Genomic DNA, 17813 nt, shown 5'->3' with positions numbered 1-17813 from the left:
TCATATATATGTATATGTGTGTGTATGTATGTATGTATGTGTATATATATATGTATATATATGTATATATATTTATATATATGTATATATATGTATATATATATGTGTATATATATGTATATGTATATATATATGTATATATATGTATGTATATGTAATTAGTGTCACAACCCCTGGTATGCCCAAATATGGGAGGAAGCTCACTGCTTCCATTCTCTGTCTATCGGCTCGTCACAAGAGACCATCCAGACAGAAACCCAATATTTTTACTGTTGCCTTTGTTACATTTGTGTTATATTTGTGCTGCTAAATAAATAAAGGGAGACTAGTATAGATCTATTTCAAGCTATTTAGCTCTCATCAACTAGCCATACCCTTACTAATATGTAACACAACCTGGGCTGTGTTACATATTAGGCAGATGTTTCATAGTTAGTTTCATAGTTTATTGGAATTTGTAGGCCGCCCTTTTCCCTGAGGGGACTCAGGGCGGCTCACATAAACTAGGAAGGGGGGGGATACAGACAACAAAATAGAGACAAATACTAAAATGGTAAGCAACATACATTCATCATTCGGGAGGGGTCACTATCCTTATCCCCAGGCCTGGCGGGCGAGCCAGTTCTTCAGGGCTGTGCGGAAGGCTTGGACGGTGGAGAGGGTGCGGATCTCTACAGGGAGCTCATTCCAAAGGGCCGGGGCTACTGCTGAGAAGGCCCTCCTCCTTGTAGTTGCCAGCCGACACTGGCTGGCCGATGGAATACGGAGGAGGCCTAACCTATGAGATCTTATTGGTCGCAGGGATGTAATTGGCAGAAGGCGGTCTCTCAAGTATCCAGATCCACTGCCATGAAGGGCTTTATGGGTGATTAATAGCACCTTGAAGCGCATCCGGAGATCGACAGGTAGCCAGCGCAGCTCGCGGAGGATAGGTGTTATGCGGGTGAATCGAGGAGCACCCGCAATCACTCGCGCGGCTGCGTTCTGCACTAGCTGAAGTCGCCGGATGCTCTTCAAGGGCAGCCCCATGTAGAGCACATCGCAGTATTCCAGCCTAGAGATCACTAGGGCCCGAGTGACTGTTGTGAGAGCCTCCCGATTCAGGAAGGGTCGCAACTGGCGCACCAGGCGAACCTGGGCGAATGCCCCCCTGGTCACAGCCGTTAGGTGGTGGTCAAATGACAGCTGCGGATCCAGGAGGACTCCCAAGTTGCGAACCCTCTCTGAGGGGTATAGAATTTGACCCCCCAGCCTGAGTGATGGTATATTAGTCAAATCTTTGGGAGGAAAACACAACAGCCACTCGGTCTTTTCCGGGTTGAGCACAAGCTTGTTAACCCTCATCCAGTCCATAACGGCCTCAAGACCCCGGCTCACCACATCCACCGCTTCATTGAGTTGGCACGGGGCGGACAGATACAATTGAGTATCGTCCGCATATTGATGGTATCTGATCCCGTGCCTGCGGATGATCTCTCCCAGCGGTTTCATGTAGATGTTGAATAGTAGGGGGGATAAGACCGACCCCTGAGGCACCCCATAATTTAGGGGCCTAGGGGACGATCTCTGCCCCCCCACTAACACCGACTGCGACCTGTCCGAGAGGTAGGAGGAGAACCACCGTAACACGGTGCCTCCCACTCCCACCTCCCGCAGTCGTCGCAGAAGGATACCATGGTCGACGGTATCGAAAGCCGCTGAGAGGTCAAGGAGGACCAGGATGGAGGGATGTCCTTCATCTCTGGCTCTCCAAAGATCATCCATCAATGCGACCAAAGCAGTTTCTGTGCTGTAGCCGGGTCTGAAGCCTGACTGGAAGGGGTCTAGGTAGTTTGCTTCCTCCAAGGACCGTTGGAGCTGAAAGGCCACCACCTTCTCGACAACCTTTCCCAGAAAGGGAAGGTTGGAGACAGGGCGATAACTATTAAGGACAGCCGGATCCAAGGATGGTTTCTTCAGGAGGGGTCTCACCACCGCCGCTTTCAGTGCGGCGGGGAAGTTCCCCTCCCGAAGGGAGGCGGTCACAACCGCCTGGATCCAGCCTCGTGTCACCTCACTGCAGTCCCTGACCAGCCATGAGGGACACGGATCCAAAGCACAGGTGGAGGTACTTACAGCTCTCATGGCCTTGTCCACATCCCCGGGGGTAACATCCTGAAACTCAACCCAGAGCTGTTCTACTTGGTCCCCCAGTGTCTCGGCTGGAACTGCAGGAATGGAGTCCAAGTCCGACCGAAACCGAGCAATTTTGTCCGCTAGAAATTGGGCATATTCTTCGGCTCTGCCCTGCAAGGGTTCCCCCGCCTCCCTTTTGTTCAGTAGGGAGCGGGTTACCCTAAACAGGGCGGCCGGACGGGACTCAGCGGATGCAACCAGGGTGGCTATGTGTGATCTTTTTGCTGCCCTGAGTGCCCTGGTGTATTCCCTGGTGCAGGTGGTTACCATTGCTCGGTTCGATTCGGACTTGTCGGACCTCCAACGGTGCTCTAGGCATCTCCTCCGGCGCTTCATCTCCCGGAGCTCCTCGGTAAACCAAGGGGGTCTCCGGGATCCGCTGTCTCGGAGGGGCCGCAGTGGCGCAATCCGGTCGAGGGCCTCCGACGCTGCCGAGTGCCACGCAGCAGTCAGAGTCTCCACCGGACTGTGGGCGAGAGTGTCAGGAATAACCCCAAGCTCTGTCTGGAACCTTAACGGCTCCATAAGACGCCTGGGGCGGAACCACCTGGTCGGTTCCTCCTCCCTACAGTGGGGGTTTGGCCTCCGGAAGTCGAGCCTCAGTAGGCAGTGGTCTGACCACGACAGGGGTATGATGTCACTCCCCCTCAGACCAAGATCACAAATCCACTGCTCCGAGAGAAATACGAGGTCAAGCATGTGTCCCGCTGAATGGGTTGGGCCTCGAATTACTTGGGTCAAGCCCATGGCTGTCATGGAAGCCATGAACTCCTGCGCCCCGTCAGAGCTTTCACCGAGCGACGGCAAATTGAAGTCCCCCAGGACCATCAGCCTAGGGAACTCAATTGCCAGCTCGGCTACCGACTCGAGGAGCGAGGGGAGGGCTGCTGCAACGCTGTTGGGAGGCAGGTACGTTAGCAGCAGACCCACTTGACCCTTGAGGTCCAACTTTAACAGCAAAGACTCACACCCGACAATCTCCGGAGCAGGGACCCTACGAGGAACTAACGACTCCCGGATAACGGCGGCCACACCTCCACCCCTTCCCTGGGCTCTAGGCTGATGCAGCACCTGAAATCCTTCTGGGCACAGTTCTACAAGGGGGACTCCTCCCTCTGGGCCCAGCCAGGTCTCAGTAATACATGCCAGGTCTGCCCTCTCGTCTAAAATTAAGTCCCGGACGAGAGGAGCTTTATGGACAACAGACCTGGCATTTAGCGACAACAGCCTGAGACCAGGGTCCTGACTACTCACGCCATCTGGTCTTGGAGTGGGACTCCTAGGGCCGGAAGGAGGGATCTCTGCAATGTAGCGAACCCTCCTTCCCCGGTAATGGCCTGCCCTAAAGTCCCCGCCGTATCTGCCCCTCCCTGTTACGACCGCAATACCCCGACCCTCTCCTGTGTCGCTGGTCCCCTCAACCACCCCCATCGCCCCCGCCACTCCCGGCAGGCCCTCCGAATCATACATACTCAAACACTCTCCCAAACAATTCCCACGTAAGTTAAAAAACATAAAAATACAACAATAATGGCAATAAAAAGTGGGATCATTCATTCAATTACATACATACCACTAACATATCCCATACAAAGTAAGAAAAGAAGAGGTAGAGAAAAGAAAGAAAAAGTGGATTGCGCAGTTGATTAGGGTGCGAGTCCAGGCAGAGCCAATTGGCTCTCGATAATAATTAGCGTCCAGTTCTGGTCCAGAGAGGGTATACAGGGGCGTAACTCACGTCCCCCTTTTTTACAGGTCTGAATAGGTCCAAAGAGTCCGGAACAATTGGGGAAAACAGGGGGTCTTCTTCCACAAGCGATGCCCCAGATATAGTCCCAGAGATGGTAACAGGTGGTCGTGTTAATAATGTTTAAAGCCAGATGGAACTGAGCTAGCGGGGCTGAAAATCCAAAGTCTGTGACCAAAGGTGGGCAAGGGTTAAAATGCCACAGTAGGGGGGCGTCAGATGGTAGATGGAAGACGCAGGGAAAGGCCTCACCGCAACCAGGGAGGGCAAAGAGTAAAATGCGTCCAGAGGGCCACTTGACCGAGCAGGGGCAAGGGAGGGAGGAGGCGATGCTGGAAGGAAAGTGAGGCTGGATAGTAAGGGCAGCTGTCCGGAGGGGCCGATGCAACATCAAAAGAGAAAATCGCCCATCCAATCTGCTCAGACCCCACATTAGTTCAATTCGTCCTCTCTCCCTCCAGAGCAATAATGGTCTTACAAAGCCCCAGTGAGGCAGCTCAATAGGCACGATGAAATCGCCTAGATCGCCGAAAAACGCTGCCGTTGTAGCAAACGTGGCGCCGCCCCCCCCACCGAGTAATGCAAGCAGCTCACGGCTTTCAGACCACCAAAGTTGTGCAGTCCGGGGTCGCCCAGAAGCAGCGACCCCCACAAAGGTCTGGGCTGGTTCAGCTGGTTCAGTCTGAGCTGGTTCTCTCTCCCTTTCAGGCCCGATGAAATCGGTTAGGGCGCTGGGAGACGCCGACATAACGCCGCCGCCCCCCACCGCCGAATAACGCAGGCCGCTCCCAGCAGACAAAACAGCAGGTAAAACAGACCTCCGAAGTTGTGCAGTCCGGGGTCGCCCAAAAACGGCGACCCCCGCCAAGGTCTGGGCTCCTCGGGTCCCTCGAATTCCGGACATCCCCAAGACCCTCCTGGAGAGTCGAAGTTGTTTGATATTTAGGCTTTTTTCAGCGTTTGCTCGCCTCGTCAGATCGGAGCAAAACGCCTGGGCGCCATCTTCCGGTCTCGCACATGCGCTATGCATACCAGGGGTTGTGACACTAATTACATACCTATTTCCCTGGCTCAGCTGATAAAGGAGGAGAGCCTGTGGCTTAGTGGTTAACACATCTGCCTAATATGTAACACAGCCCAGGTTTGAATCCCAGTAACGGTATGGCTAGCTGATGAGAGCTAAATAGCTTGAAATAGATCTATACTAGTCTCCCTTTATTTATTTAGCAGCACAAATACAACATGTATGTATATGTATCTATATGTATGTGTGTATGTGTGTGTGTATATATATATAATTAAACATGTGATAACTCTTTCAGTTCCAGAGAATGAACTTATAATCCCTTATACACACACACACACACACACACACACACACACAGTATATGGTCTTGTTTTTAGCAGGCATGTAGGAATTGGAAAAATATAGGCTGGCTGTGGTTAGAACCATCCTTTTGTCTCCGGAAACAAGAATAGTAGGAAAAAGGATGCTAAGCAAATTCAAGCCTTGTTGTAAAATGGGCCAAGATATGTTTTGTCAATCAGCCTGTTCCTAGTAGCTCCATTCTGTCCTGCATCCCTATGTAAGGATTGTTGGAAAGAAAGTTGGCCAAAAAATTCTGGATGATTATTAGGGAAAGGATATACATTTTGTGCATGCAGGAACGTCCCATTAATTGAGCAACATTGCTGTCATAATTTAAAGGTAGGGAGGGGCACAGAGACTGTGTCCGCTATAAATAGTTCTCATCTCAATTCTTCCTAATGTCATCTCATCTGCCCCTGGTTCACCCATTATTCATAGTACTCCATGCTCACTATTCCAGGCTTTGTGACTAAGTTAGATGCCTGGCAGGTTGGCAAACCTTTCTGGCAAATCCCGTAGGCTGGTATGTAGCACTTTCCCTTAGCAGGTAGCATTTTAAAATAAATAGAGATCTTCCTAATTTGGTACTCTTCAGATGTGTTGGATTATAAATCTACTGTTGTCAGTGTGATCAGGCTATGTAACCCAACACATCTGGAGGGCACCAATTTGGGATCACTTCTATAATTATATATTAGATTATACTAAGAAGCATCATAATAATCCATAAGTAGTTACGGTCAATTCTATCCAGACATGGAGCTATAAACTCCACCCACAATCTAACCAGGGAAGCCCAATCACTTATATGGGACTGAAGGAATTCTGCCAAAATCTCATATCCCTCTGTAGTTCAGGGAATTCTGTGTTCACTTCCTGATTGGCCAGAGATATGTGACTATTAAAGGATCACTAGATATATGATTTGCTAAAAGGAAGAGAGTTTGACAGACTGAGCTCATGACAAAGGCACCCCGGGGGCAGGACATACCTCTTAATATCAGTGACTGCAAGAGGAGATATCAGAGAAGAGAGTACACAGTATAAAAGACTGGGAAATTGAGTCAGGATCTGAGGAGTAGGTGAGAATATTCACATTTCCAGGACAAACAAAGATAGATATGGATATGGACAACAAGATAAAATGGGCAACGGAGCTGATTGAAGAGAAGCTGAAACTGGAAGATGAAAAGCAGAAAGTGAGTATCGAAAGCCAAATAAGGCTGGTTACTTGGGACTCAGGCAGTAAATGAAGATACAAAAGATGGGACCTGGAAGCTTACTGGAATACTAAACTGGAGATTGAAGATGTTGGCATAAGTCAGGCAAAATATTCTTGCTAGTTTTATCAGAGTTTTGTTAATTGGTTCAGAAAGCAGATTTAAAGAGGAAGTCATGTTTTGACCTTGAGTTTTAATTTTATGATTTAAAAAGTGGGAATGAAGTATGTTGCTACTTTTATTAGAGTATAGTATACCAAGGTCACCCCACCCACCCCCCAAAAACCCAAAATAATCCCAAACTCTAATTATTAAGAGAGAAAGCCTCATTCTTGTATTGGATCTGGATAGCTTGGTGGTAAAAATCAGGTTTCAAGATAACTATAGGTTACCCTGGGAGCAGCAAGAGATTATCATTTTTTTACTTTTTATATTTTTCTTAATTGATACTATTTTTTAGCCTTGTATTTGTAAACTTTAATAAAATTATTTAGAAGGAAAAGAATTTCGATGAATCTAACAAAACCCTCAAAAGTAGAATGCACCATAAATTAGAAAAAGGGGGGGGGGAAGCAGAGAGCAGAAGCCTCAGGATTGGACACTTTCTCCATTTTTTTTAACCCAGAAAAAACACTCCTCTGCAATGCCACCAGAAGTGGTCCAGTTGGATATCCCACATCTGGAGGAGGAGAAAAAACATGGACCTGTTAACAAGGACATTGCAAGTCTTAAGGTGAGTGGGACTCTTAGATCCTATTTTACCTATTCTACCAACAAAACCCACACCCAGAACATATTTCATTGCGTAAAACGTTCTCTGTTTATTGGTCACTAGTTTTTCATGATTCCAGGAGTGGTAACATAACTCAGTTGAATACAAATTGATTTCATTTGCAAATGAAATTATTTTGTTTATTTCTAAACTACCAGCTATCTCAGAAAGGATGCACCAATGGATATCTTTAGTAAAATAGCAGAATACTTCATTCGGTCACCCATTTATTTAAGGAATACCAATTCTATATTTATGCTGAATCCATTAAATATCCAGGTATGTCTGTATCAAAGGATATAACTTGTATGTAATATGTAATGTAAATACAATAGAGCAGTGATGGTTAACCTTTTGGCCGAAACTGGAGCGTGCATGGCATGCGCTCCAGAGCGCCGCAACCTGGAAGAGAGCAGCTGGCCAGTGCGCATGCAGATGGCAGCCAGCTGCTGTTCCAGGTTCCAGCACCCACATGTGCGCCAGCCAGCTGATCTTTGCGCAAAGACCAGATGGACGGCATGCATGTGCACGCCGGAACCTAGAAGAGGAGCTGGCAATGGCACGCTTGCCCACAGAAAATGCAATTACCAATTAATAAGAGAGGAATTGGCTTTCTGAATCTGGAGTTATATCATCATGCCTATTGTCAGATATTAAGTGCTGAAAGCCAAAAGATGGTATTAATTTTTCATCTGGACAACTTATATGCTAAATATACTAAAACTCCAGTAAACCTGGAAACAATTAAGTCAATTAAAAATGGAATGGAATGTTTAAAAAAAAACTATTTGATCCTTTCCCCCATGCTATATTGGGAAACTCAACTTTAAAAATTAGGAAAAGGATGATGATACAGAAAAATTGAATGGAAATAGTGATCATTGACTTTGGATCAACTTAACATACTTTGTGCTGAGACAAATATCCTATAGCAGTGTAACTCAATCACTATATTTATAGTTACAACACTAGTTAACAAAGTTGGATCAGCAGCATTTTCACCTTCTGAAACCTCTATACCCCTGGTATAACTTGTTAAATCCTTTGGAATTAAACGTTTATTGTTAGTTTCTATAGACATTTGTTATAAAAATATCAATTTTATGCAGATGCTAAGAAATTGGAGGAATAAAGAATGAAAGGTTGCTATATTTATATATTTATTTTCATTTGTTATATTTAAGAACCACCCATCTCTCTCACTAAGAGACTGGGCAGTCTCATAAAATAAAATAATAAAATATTAAAAGCATAAAAACAGTATATAATATTTAAAAGAGGTAAGAATTGTTAAAATGAATTAAAAGGCAGAGGAAGGGTTTCAGAGCACTAATCAGCCTCATGCCTTCAGGCTTTTTGGTGTGTCCCAAGTAAGGGGACAGAGCCATGCTTTATGCCTTTCCTGAAGGCCAGGAGAAAGATGGTCCACCTCATTCTGGAGCAGAATGTTTCATAGGATAAGAGTAGGCTAAAACATATGATGAATGCAAGGGTGGTTTCTACCGGCACCGGTTCGCTTCACTCATGTGACACACATGCGCAGTTCACTGTAAATTGGTCTGCACATGCGTGAAGACCATGAAAAGCTAATAAAAAAACATGCCAGCAATGGAGACAGGGGACCCAGTTCAGGGGCATGGCCAGCCTGGGTCGCTGCCGGTTCTGCGAGCCAGGCCAAATTACCACTACCCGTTCGCCCAAACCGGTGCGAACTGGTAGAAACCCACCTCTGGATGAACAGTTGCAAGAACTGGGCATGGCTAGTCTAGTGAAGAGAAGGACCAGGGGGGACATGATAGCAGTGTTTCAATATTTGAGGGGCTGCCACAGAGAGGAGGGGATCAAACTATTTTCCAAAGAACCGGATTAGACAAGGAGTAATGAACGGAAACTGAACATGGAGAGATTCAATCTGGAAATAAGGAGAATTTTTTTTACAGTGAGAGCAATCAACCAATGGAAGAGATTGCCTTTGGGAGTTGTGGCAGCTTCATCACTGGAAGCTTTCAAGAAGAGATTGGACTTCCATCTGTCAAAAATGGTGTGAGGTCTCCTGCTTGGATGGGGATTGGACTAGATGAACTACAAGGTCCCTTCCAACTCTGTTAATCTGTTAAGACTCTCTTCCTGGACCATATCTGTTGGAATTCTTTGGTTGACAGGATCCACAAATACAATACAATAGCAGAGTTGGAAGGGACCTTGGAGGTCTTCTAGTCCAACCCCCTGCCTAGGCAGGAAACCCTATACTGTTTCAGACAAATGGATATCCAACATCTTCTTAAAGACTTCCAGTGTTGGGGCATTCACAACTTCTGGAGGCAAGCTGTTCCACTGATTAATTGTTCTAACTGTCAGGAAATTTCTCCTCAGTTCTAAGTTGCTTCTCTCCTTGATTAGTTTCCACCCATTGCTTCTTGTTGTTCTACACTCAGGTGCCTTAGAGAATAGTTTGACTCCCTCTTCTTTGTGGCAACCCCTGAGATATTGGAACACTGTTATCATGTCTCCCCTAGTCCTTCTTTCTATTAAACTAGACATACCCACCTCCTGCAGACATACCCTGCAACTGTTCTTCATATGTTTTAGTCTCCAGTCCCCTAATCATCTTTGTTGCTCTTCTCTGCATTCTTTCTAGAGTCTCCACATCTTTTCTACATCGTGGTGACCAGAACTGAATGCAGTATTCCAAGTGTGGCCTTACCAAGGCATTATAAAGTGGTATTAACACTTCACATGATCTTGATTGTATCCCTCTGTTTATGTAGCTTAGAACTGTGTTGGCTTTTTTGGCAGCTGCTGCACATTGCTGGCTCACATTTAAATGGTTGTCCACTAGGACTCCAAGATCCTTCTCACAGTTACTACTATTGAGCAAGGTACCACCTATACTGTACCTGTGCATTTAATTTTTCTTGCCTAAATGTAGAACCTTACTCTTTTCACCACTGAACTTAATTTTATTAGATAGTGCCCAATGTTCAAGTTTGTCAAGATCCTTCTGTATCTTAAGGCTATCTTCTTGAGTGTTGGCTATTCCTGCCAGCTTGGTGTCATCTGCAAATTTGATTTATCCGATGTTGAAGAGTACTGGGCCTAAAACAGAGCCTTGGGGTACTCCACTGCATACGTCCCTCCATGTAAATGCAGTTCCATTGAGAACTACATGTTGAGTGTGGTTGGTCAGCCAGTTACTAATCCATCTGGTGGTGATGCTGTCTAACCCACATTCTTCTACTTTATCTAGTAGTAGGTTATGGTCTACCTTCCCTGTCTGACCGGGAAGGAAAGGCTGATGTAACAGGCCAAAGACTGTTCTGTGATATTACTTAGAAAATCAGACAACTAATATATCCTAAACAATTTCTGAAAATCATAAGGGTTTTTGTATATGTTTCTCTTCCTACAGGGACAAGAAAAGGTGCGGAAGAGTTCGGTAGACTTAAGAAAGGAGATCCTTGAAGTTGGTGGCACCGAATACCTCTTCAAACTACACAAAAAAGCAAAAAAGAAGGAAGAGGAGAAACCAGAGCCTGAATCAGAGGAAATTGTAAGAGAAGAGAAAAATAAAATATTGGAGAAAAAGGGGAAAAGATCAATATTTATTCTGAGCAGATCTTGAGAAGCAGAGCAAAATGGCAGAGCACAATCTTCTACAGATTGGCTGTTGAGAAAGAGAGAAAATTAACAAATTTGTTTGCCAGGGTTCAAGACAATACATAGATATGAATTTCAGCTCCCCGAATTCCAAAGCCAACACAACTATTATTGAGGATTTTTTTAAAAAGTCAAATAGTATCTTCCAAGAGCCTGTTTGGGGTAGTGATTAAAGATTCATGCTAGAATCTAGGAGAATGAGTGAGGTTTTTTTATCCAATGCACCATGTCTTGGTGGGATTCATATTTACTTTTTCCTGTAAAATACTTTTCATATAATTTTTCATATAAAAGTTAAAATATTGTCACCCTTCTTTTAAAAAAATGCTTACAGACGGGACCTGTGTTGGTGGAGGATTTTTTGAAAGCTGCTGTACAGGGCAGGATACAAGTAGTGGAGAAGTTCCTGGCAGATGGAGGCTCCCCAAACGTCTGTGATGAAGTAAGATCACCGAAGTGTATTTTCCTCAGGACTATTTTTCACTTTCCATAAAGATATATATTCAAATATTTGTTGATTGAGCAGGATAATTTTAAGCCCAATGCTTGGCATAGGGCAGTGATGGTGAACATTTTCAGCACCGAGTGCCAAAAAGGGAGTGTGTGCACACAGACCCTCGTCTGGGACACAACCCGGAAAAGGAGCTGCCTAGCGGACATGCTTGTGCTGGAAAATGTACTTCTGGTTTCTGGGGCCTGCATGCACGCCGGCCAGCTAGTCTTCCGGTTACTGGAACACATGCGCGCACGACGATCAGCTGCCCAGCACGTATGCTCACACTGGAAAATGGAAGACAAGATCTTCCAGTTTCCGGCACTGCCGCATGCCCGAAGGACAGCTGATTGTCACACGTGCATGCGTGACAAAAACCCGGAAGAGGAACGGGCAATGCCGCATGTGCCAGGCGACATGGCTCGGCGTGCCACTTTGGGCAGATGCCCAGAGGTTCGCCATCATGGGCATCATGAGGTGTTCTTTGCTGCTTCTGTTACTGCAAGTAGAATCCAATATGTAAACTTCTCATCAAGGGGATATTTTTTGAACACAATTGCTACAATAAATTGATACAAATGGGAGAAAAGGCTCTTGTTCACCAATAAAAGTAATGTTATTGGAATAAGCTGCCCCAAATTTGTTATTTTCTTTCTTTTGAAAAAAGCATATCCAAAAATATCCATAAAGGAGAGGAGCGGAGCAGATGAGTGCCAGCTTATAGATTGCTCCTGGATTTAAAATCTTTGATTTCAAGTACAGGTAGTTCTTGACATACAACCACAATTGAACCCAAAATATATGCTCCTAAACAAGACAGTTGTTAAGTGATTGTTATCCCATTTTGTCAAGTTTGTAACATAGTGAATCTAGCTTCTCCATTAAGTGAATCTAGCTCCCCCATTGACTTTGCTTGTCAGAAAGTTGCCAAAGGGGATCATATGACTATAGAACCCTGCAACTATCATAAGTATGAATCAGTTGCCAAGTGTCTAAATTTTGATTATCCGGCCATGGGGATTCTGCAATGGTCATCATAAGTGTGAAAAATAATCATGTCACTTTTCTCAGCCATTGTAATTTCAAATGGTCACTAAATGAACTATTATAAGGTGAGGACTATCTGTATGCTTGCTCATGTCCACCTCAAGTATAAAAATGTTTTGAAAATTGAAGTGGAAAATAGAAATAGACCACTGCTGGTGTTACCTAGTTTGGGTAAGGAAATGTCCGCAAGAAAACAAGCAAGCTCAAAGAGCACCAAGGACTCCTCATTTCAACCTTGAGCTACAAACATTCTTCTTTAATTACATCATTCCAATAGCACATCTGCTCTTTTCAATATATTCTTACAAAAATGGGGGGGGGGGGGTAAATGTGGTTCTAAACAGCATATGGAGGAGTCACGCATATTGATTTGTTATGAGCAACTATGGGAAATCTGGTGTTGGCAAGGATTTTTAAAAAGGAAAGGACCCATGAATGTTAGAAAATAACCTTTGGACATGGCCTTTTCTCTTTTTAGCCTACCATTTACAGAAGACTAATTCTGTCCCTCACTTAGTTCCACAGGACGGCTTTGCACCGTGCCTCCCTGGAAGGATACACAGAAATTGTAGAGAAGCTTTTGGACCAAGGTGCCACTATTGACTTCAGAGATCGCGTAAGATACTTCGTGTCTGCTGAGATTGCCACCCTTTTTCTGCATGGGCTATTTATGCATTATTGCCACCAAATTCCTCTAAAGCACAGTGGAAATATTCAGTATATGGAACATTCTGGGTACAATATTGTGCTCAGATCTATTTATTTGTTTGTCTTGGGCTGAGAGTTATAATTATTTGGAATCGAAAAGGGAACCCCAAAGAATAGCCTTGGAAGGAGACTGGAATAGTTGTCTCCTGACAAGTCATGGTTTTTGTTCACAGTTGGATTGCACAGCTATGCACTGGGCCTGTCGTGGTGGACACCTGGCTGTTGTGAAGCTCTTGCAGGAAAAAGGGGCTAATCTAAAGTTGAAGGACAAGGTGAGTTGAGAGCTGATTCAAGGGAAGAGATCAGTGTCGCACAGGAAATTTGAAAAAAGCTTTATGGAAATAGGAAGATTCTAATGTTAAGGCAGAGTACACAACTTGCACTTATCTCAAATCTTAGGTGATACAGTAGATTGTCTCCAAAACCCAACTATATTTCATGTGACAAAAGAAGAAATTTATCAAATACATGACTGCAATTAATGAAATTAAATTAGTTATGTCTAGAATGCCCACTTTCCAAGTACATTAATCCAATCCAAGTACATTAGTCACAAGTGAAGATACAAACCTTCATCTTCCTACTTTCAACATTTGGGAATATAACTGGGCTTTCTAGAAGAACTGAAAAACAAGGTTTTCTGAATCTACTGTTAGTATTTTATTTGGACTGCACTTAACATCTAAACCTCTAGTATTATTGTTGGTTATACAGTCAGCTAGATGTTAACACTGGATTTGCCATTTTATCCACCTATTGAGTCCTTCACAAGGACCTGGGATAGACAGCAGAGGTGGGTTGCTCTCAGTTTGGCCCAGATCAGGCGAACTGATAGGGGCGGCAGCGGGAGGCTCTGCCCACCTGCCAGGATGCTTCTGCACACACACAGAAGCATCGTGCGTGCACATGCGTGCATGCAAGCAAACCAGTAGTAAAAAAAATAGAAACCCATCACTGATAGATATTATCTGATGGCCTGAAAAGAACTGTTGTTAATGCCAATGATGTTCAAGTGGTATCCAGATGTTTTGGGATTGCACTGAAGGTGCCTATTGCTATTTATACTACTATTTTTGCTTTCTTTTGTGGCAGTTAGTCTACTTTTATTTGCAGGTCCTTGTATTTTGTGATTTTCTCCAGATCTTTCTCTTCTAATTCTGCTGTCTGCAGGTTCTGCCATTTCCACTATACAGATTTTTTTTGTCTTCCTTATTGACAATGGTTAAGTCTGGGGTGTTATGTGGCAGGTGCTTGGCTTTTTGAATTCTAAAGTCCCAGAGCACTTTATTATTATTAGCTCTCTACACTGTCTTTTTAAAATATAGAAATAATTCAAAGTGGTGAACCTAGCTAATACTCCTTCCTTACCCCCCCCCCCCCCACAGCAACCTTTTGAGATGAATTGGGCTAAGAGAGCAACTGACCCAAAGTCACTCAGCTGCTTTTCATGTCTAAGAGAGGCCCAGAACTCACAATCTCCTGGTTTCTAAGCCAGCACCTGAAATATAAAGCCTGCCTTCTCTTACCCTCATTGCAGTAGGTTGGGCTGAGAGAATGACTGGCCCACCTGATTTATCCATGGCTGGGAAAAAAAGACCTGAGTCACCTTGTTTTTAGTCTCAACATTCACTATGACACCAAATAGACTCACTTAAATTAACTACCTTCATCCCTTTCCAGAAAAAGAATAGTCAACAAGGAATCATATTTATCCTTTTCTGCTTTTGTTTTTTACATTTCTTCACTGTCTGTTTGAACTCAGCTTCTCAGTACGCCTTTACATGTGGCCACTCGCACTGGTGTAGCAGAAGTTGTGGAGCATCTGATAAACAATGGTGTGGATGTCAATTCCCGTGACCGTGTAAGAAATACCTTTTTCTGACTGCTTGTCTACTTAACATGTAACTAGCATCTTAATCCACTTTTTAAGGTAAAGGACCACAATTATATATGTGCAGAGGATTTTGTAAGAATCATACTAGCCAGATTTTTTTGTAGTGGTGAAATACGTATAAACGTAATATGAAGTTCATGCAAATATTTGCATTCAAACTCAAAAATGAAACAAAATGAACAGAAAACTAAGCTTGAGAAAGATGTGCTACGGTTTTAGGATTTAAACATCTTCCTTTTGAAGTTTAATTTCAAATTCTCAATCTTAATATGCTTCTTTTTTTTTCAAGGTAGTCAAGCAATTCTCTATTGTAACTGTTTCATATCACCTTAGTTATTTTCAGCCTATAAAGCACAAAATGAAATACTCTAATTCTACTTTCTGATTTCTAGTGCTAATATTTTTCACCTATAATAATGGCAAACCTGCAATCTTATCTATGGCAGACATTATTTAGCTGACAGTATTTGCCTATTTCTTGTTATAGTTGACTCAGAAAGCTATTTTCAGTTGATCCAGGCTAATTTTTAATGCATTTTTTAAAAATCTGTTTATTTGCTGTTATTTCTCCTGTTTTGGTATTATAAGCAAACTTATCTTGACTACCAATCTTACATATACATCTAATTCCCACATTATTATTGTGTAGTTTGTTTATTTTTGGCAATGTAATTTATGGATTTTACTACAGTTGACTAGCCTTATCTATGAACAAGTCATTAGAGTTATTCAACAAACTGGTTAAAAATATTAGCATTATATGTGAACTTAGGCAGTGTGGTATTATCATCTCTCTACTGCAGGAGGGAGACAGTGCCCTGCACGATGCTGTTCGCCTCAATCGCTACAAGATAATTAAGATGTTGATTTTGCATGGGGGAGATATGTTGGCCAAAAATTTGGTAAGTTTTTACTCACTGTGGCCTATATGGTGGGTAACATCTGCAAAAAATTCAATAGTAACAAAAATAACAGCAAAAGAAATGTGCTTTCTTTTTCAGATGCTGTCCACTAGTATTTAATAAATCAGTAAACGCATATCCATGCTTTCATGTCAGTTTGGGGTTTACCAAACCTCCTTATCTTTGTTTCTCCTACACAGGCTGGCAAAACTCCTGCAGATCTGGTGCAGTTATGGCAGGCAGATACACGGGAAGTGCTGGAAAAGAAAAAGCCAAACACAACAGAAATGCCAACATGAGCTGTAGTTGGATGAACAAATCGGACACCTGCAATTTGAAGCAAGAATGGTTTGAGATTTAAACAAAAATTGTCACAAAACCCCAATAAAGATGCTATCAAAGCAAAACAAAGCCAAAAAACAGTGAAAAAACAGCTATTTCGAATGTTTTGTTTAGTCAACCATAATGCTATTTTATTGTTGGCAGTTGCATGATGAGATTAAATTTAATAGCTGAGAACTTTCCATTTTTCTCAAACAGGCATTGTGAAATTTCTGCTTGTCATACAGTTGTTAAAGGTCTGATAAACAACCGCAATTCTGATATCCACTGAGTCAAATTGCACTAAGCTATTATTGATAATCCCCACAAGTTTCAAACAGCTGCATGATAAGTAATCAGATATGACACAGTTTCAAATGTGATAGCTGTGGGACTGCTTGCAGGTGCAGATAACTAAGGACATGAACATCTTCAGGGTGCTAGTTATTACTTATAAAGCCCTACATGGTATTGGACCTGGGTACTTGAGAGACCGCCTTCTGCCGATTACCTCCCACAGACCCATTCAATCCCACAGATTAGGCCTCCTCCGTATTCCATCTGCCGGCCAATGTCGGCTGGCGACTACTCGGAGGAGGGCCTTCTCTGTGGCTGCTCCGGCCCTTTGGAATGAGCTCCCCGTGGAGATTCGGACCCTCTCCACCCTTCAGGCCTTCCGGATGGCCGTGAAGACCTGGCTGTCCCAGCAAGCCTGGGGTTGAGTCCCCCCCGCCACTCGAATTTGCTGTGTCTGTTGTGCTTTTAAATTGTTCGTATTGCCTGATTGTTTTTGTCTTACTTTTTGTAATTTCCCTCCCTTGGCTTTTGTTCAGCCGCCCTGAGTCCCTTCGGGGAATAGGGCGGCCTACAAATTGAATAAACTCCAAACTCCAATCTTCTATAACTGACCAAGTAGTGAATGGCAGAAGGGACTCACATCTTGAGAAACAACAGCCTTTCCGAGTGCAGAGCAATCTGCTTTCAAGCTTCCAGAAAAAATATAAGACCAGCTATTCAAAAGCCATTCCATACAGGAAATGTAAAATGTCATGTAAAAACACAATACTCCATCCTACAATCAATTTAGACACAGAACACTAAAGTTGAAAAGACATAAACATAGGCTAGAAGGTGAACAAAAAGACCACATAACATTTAAAACCGAGTATCAGAAAATGTAATATGGATCTAGCCATCTGTTAAAATTATCTACCAATCACAGCAATGCACACCCTAAATATTAATTTGTTTAATTCATGTGCAGCAGAGCAGTGTTTCTCAACCTTGGCAACTTGAAGATGTCTGGGCCATCGAATGCTGGCTGGGGAATTCTGGGAGTTGAAGTCCAGACATCTTCAAGTTGCCAAGGTTGAGAAACACTGCAGCAGAGGGTGTCTATGCATACATCCACACAGTCCTGCAAAGTCTGGCAACCTGGAGAACCTATTACATTCTTTCTAGAGTGTGAACCTAAGCAGTAGTTGGATGGTTGCCATGCGCTTGTCTGC

At 43.7% G+C, this 17813-nt stretch overlaps 1 protein-coding gene across 1 annotated transcript; it reads left to right on the top strand.

Annotated features, from left to right (window-relative positions):
• Positions 1–6196: 6196 nt before the first annotated feature.
• On the top strand, positions 6197–16728 carry ANKRD2 (ankyrin repeat domain 2). The gene is made up of 9 exons (XM_087724953.1): positions 6197–6490; positions 7137–7244; positions 10693–10833; positions 11275–11382; positions 12998–13096; positions 13362–13460; positions 14951–15049; positions 15886–15984; positions 16185–16728. Exons 1-9 carry the CDS (start codon positions 6413–6415, stop codon positions 16281–16283), a joined length of 930 nt encoding a protein of 309 aa, XP_087581079.1. The 5' UTR covers positions 6197–6412; the 3' UTR covers positions 16284–16728.
• Positions 16729–17813: the final 1085 nt, after the last annotated feature.

This window comes from Thamnophis sirtalis, unplaced genomic scaffold (genome assembly GCF_051295495.1).
Source record: "Thamnophis sirtalis isolate CommonGarterSnake01/CBP01778 unplaced genomic scaffold, rThaSir2_p1.2 scaffold_11, whole genome shotgun sequence".
Taxonomy (NCBI): Eukaryota; Metazoa; Chordata; class Lepidosauria; order Squamata; family Natricidae; genus Thamnophis; species Thamnophis sirtalis.
This window is presented reverse-complemented; position numbering and strand designations above follow the sequence as displayed.

What these genes read in the sequence shown, in the direction of transcription:
- ANKRD2 (XM_087724953.1), top strand. Translation starts at nt 6,413, where the DNA reads ATGGATATGGACAACAAGATAAAATGGGCAACGGAGCTGATTGAAGAG. An exon ending in AGGACATTGCAAGTCTTAAG is followed by an intron (nt 7,245 to 10,692) that starts GTGAGTGGGACT and finishes CTCTTCCTACAG; the next exon opens with GGACAAGAAAAGGTGCGGAA. An exon ending in ATCTAAAGTTGAAGGACAAG is followed by an intron (nt 13,461 to 14,950) that starts GTGAGTTGAGAG and finishes GTTTGAACTCAG; the next exon opens with CTTCTCAGTACGCCTTTACA.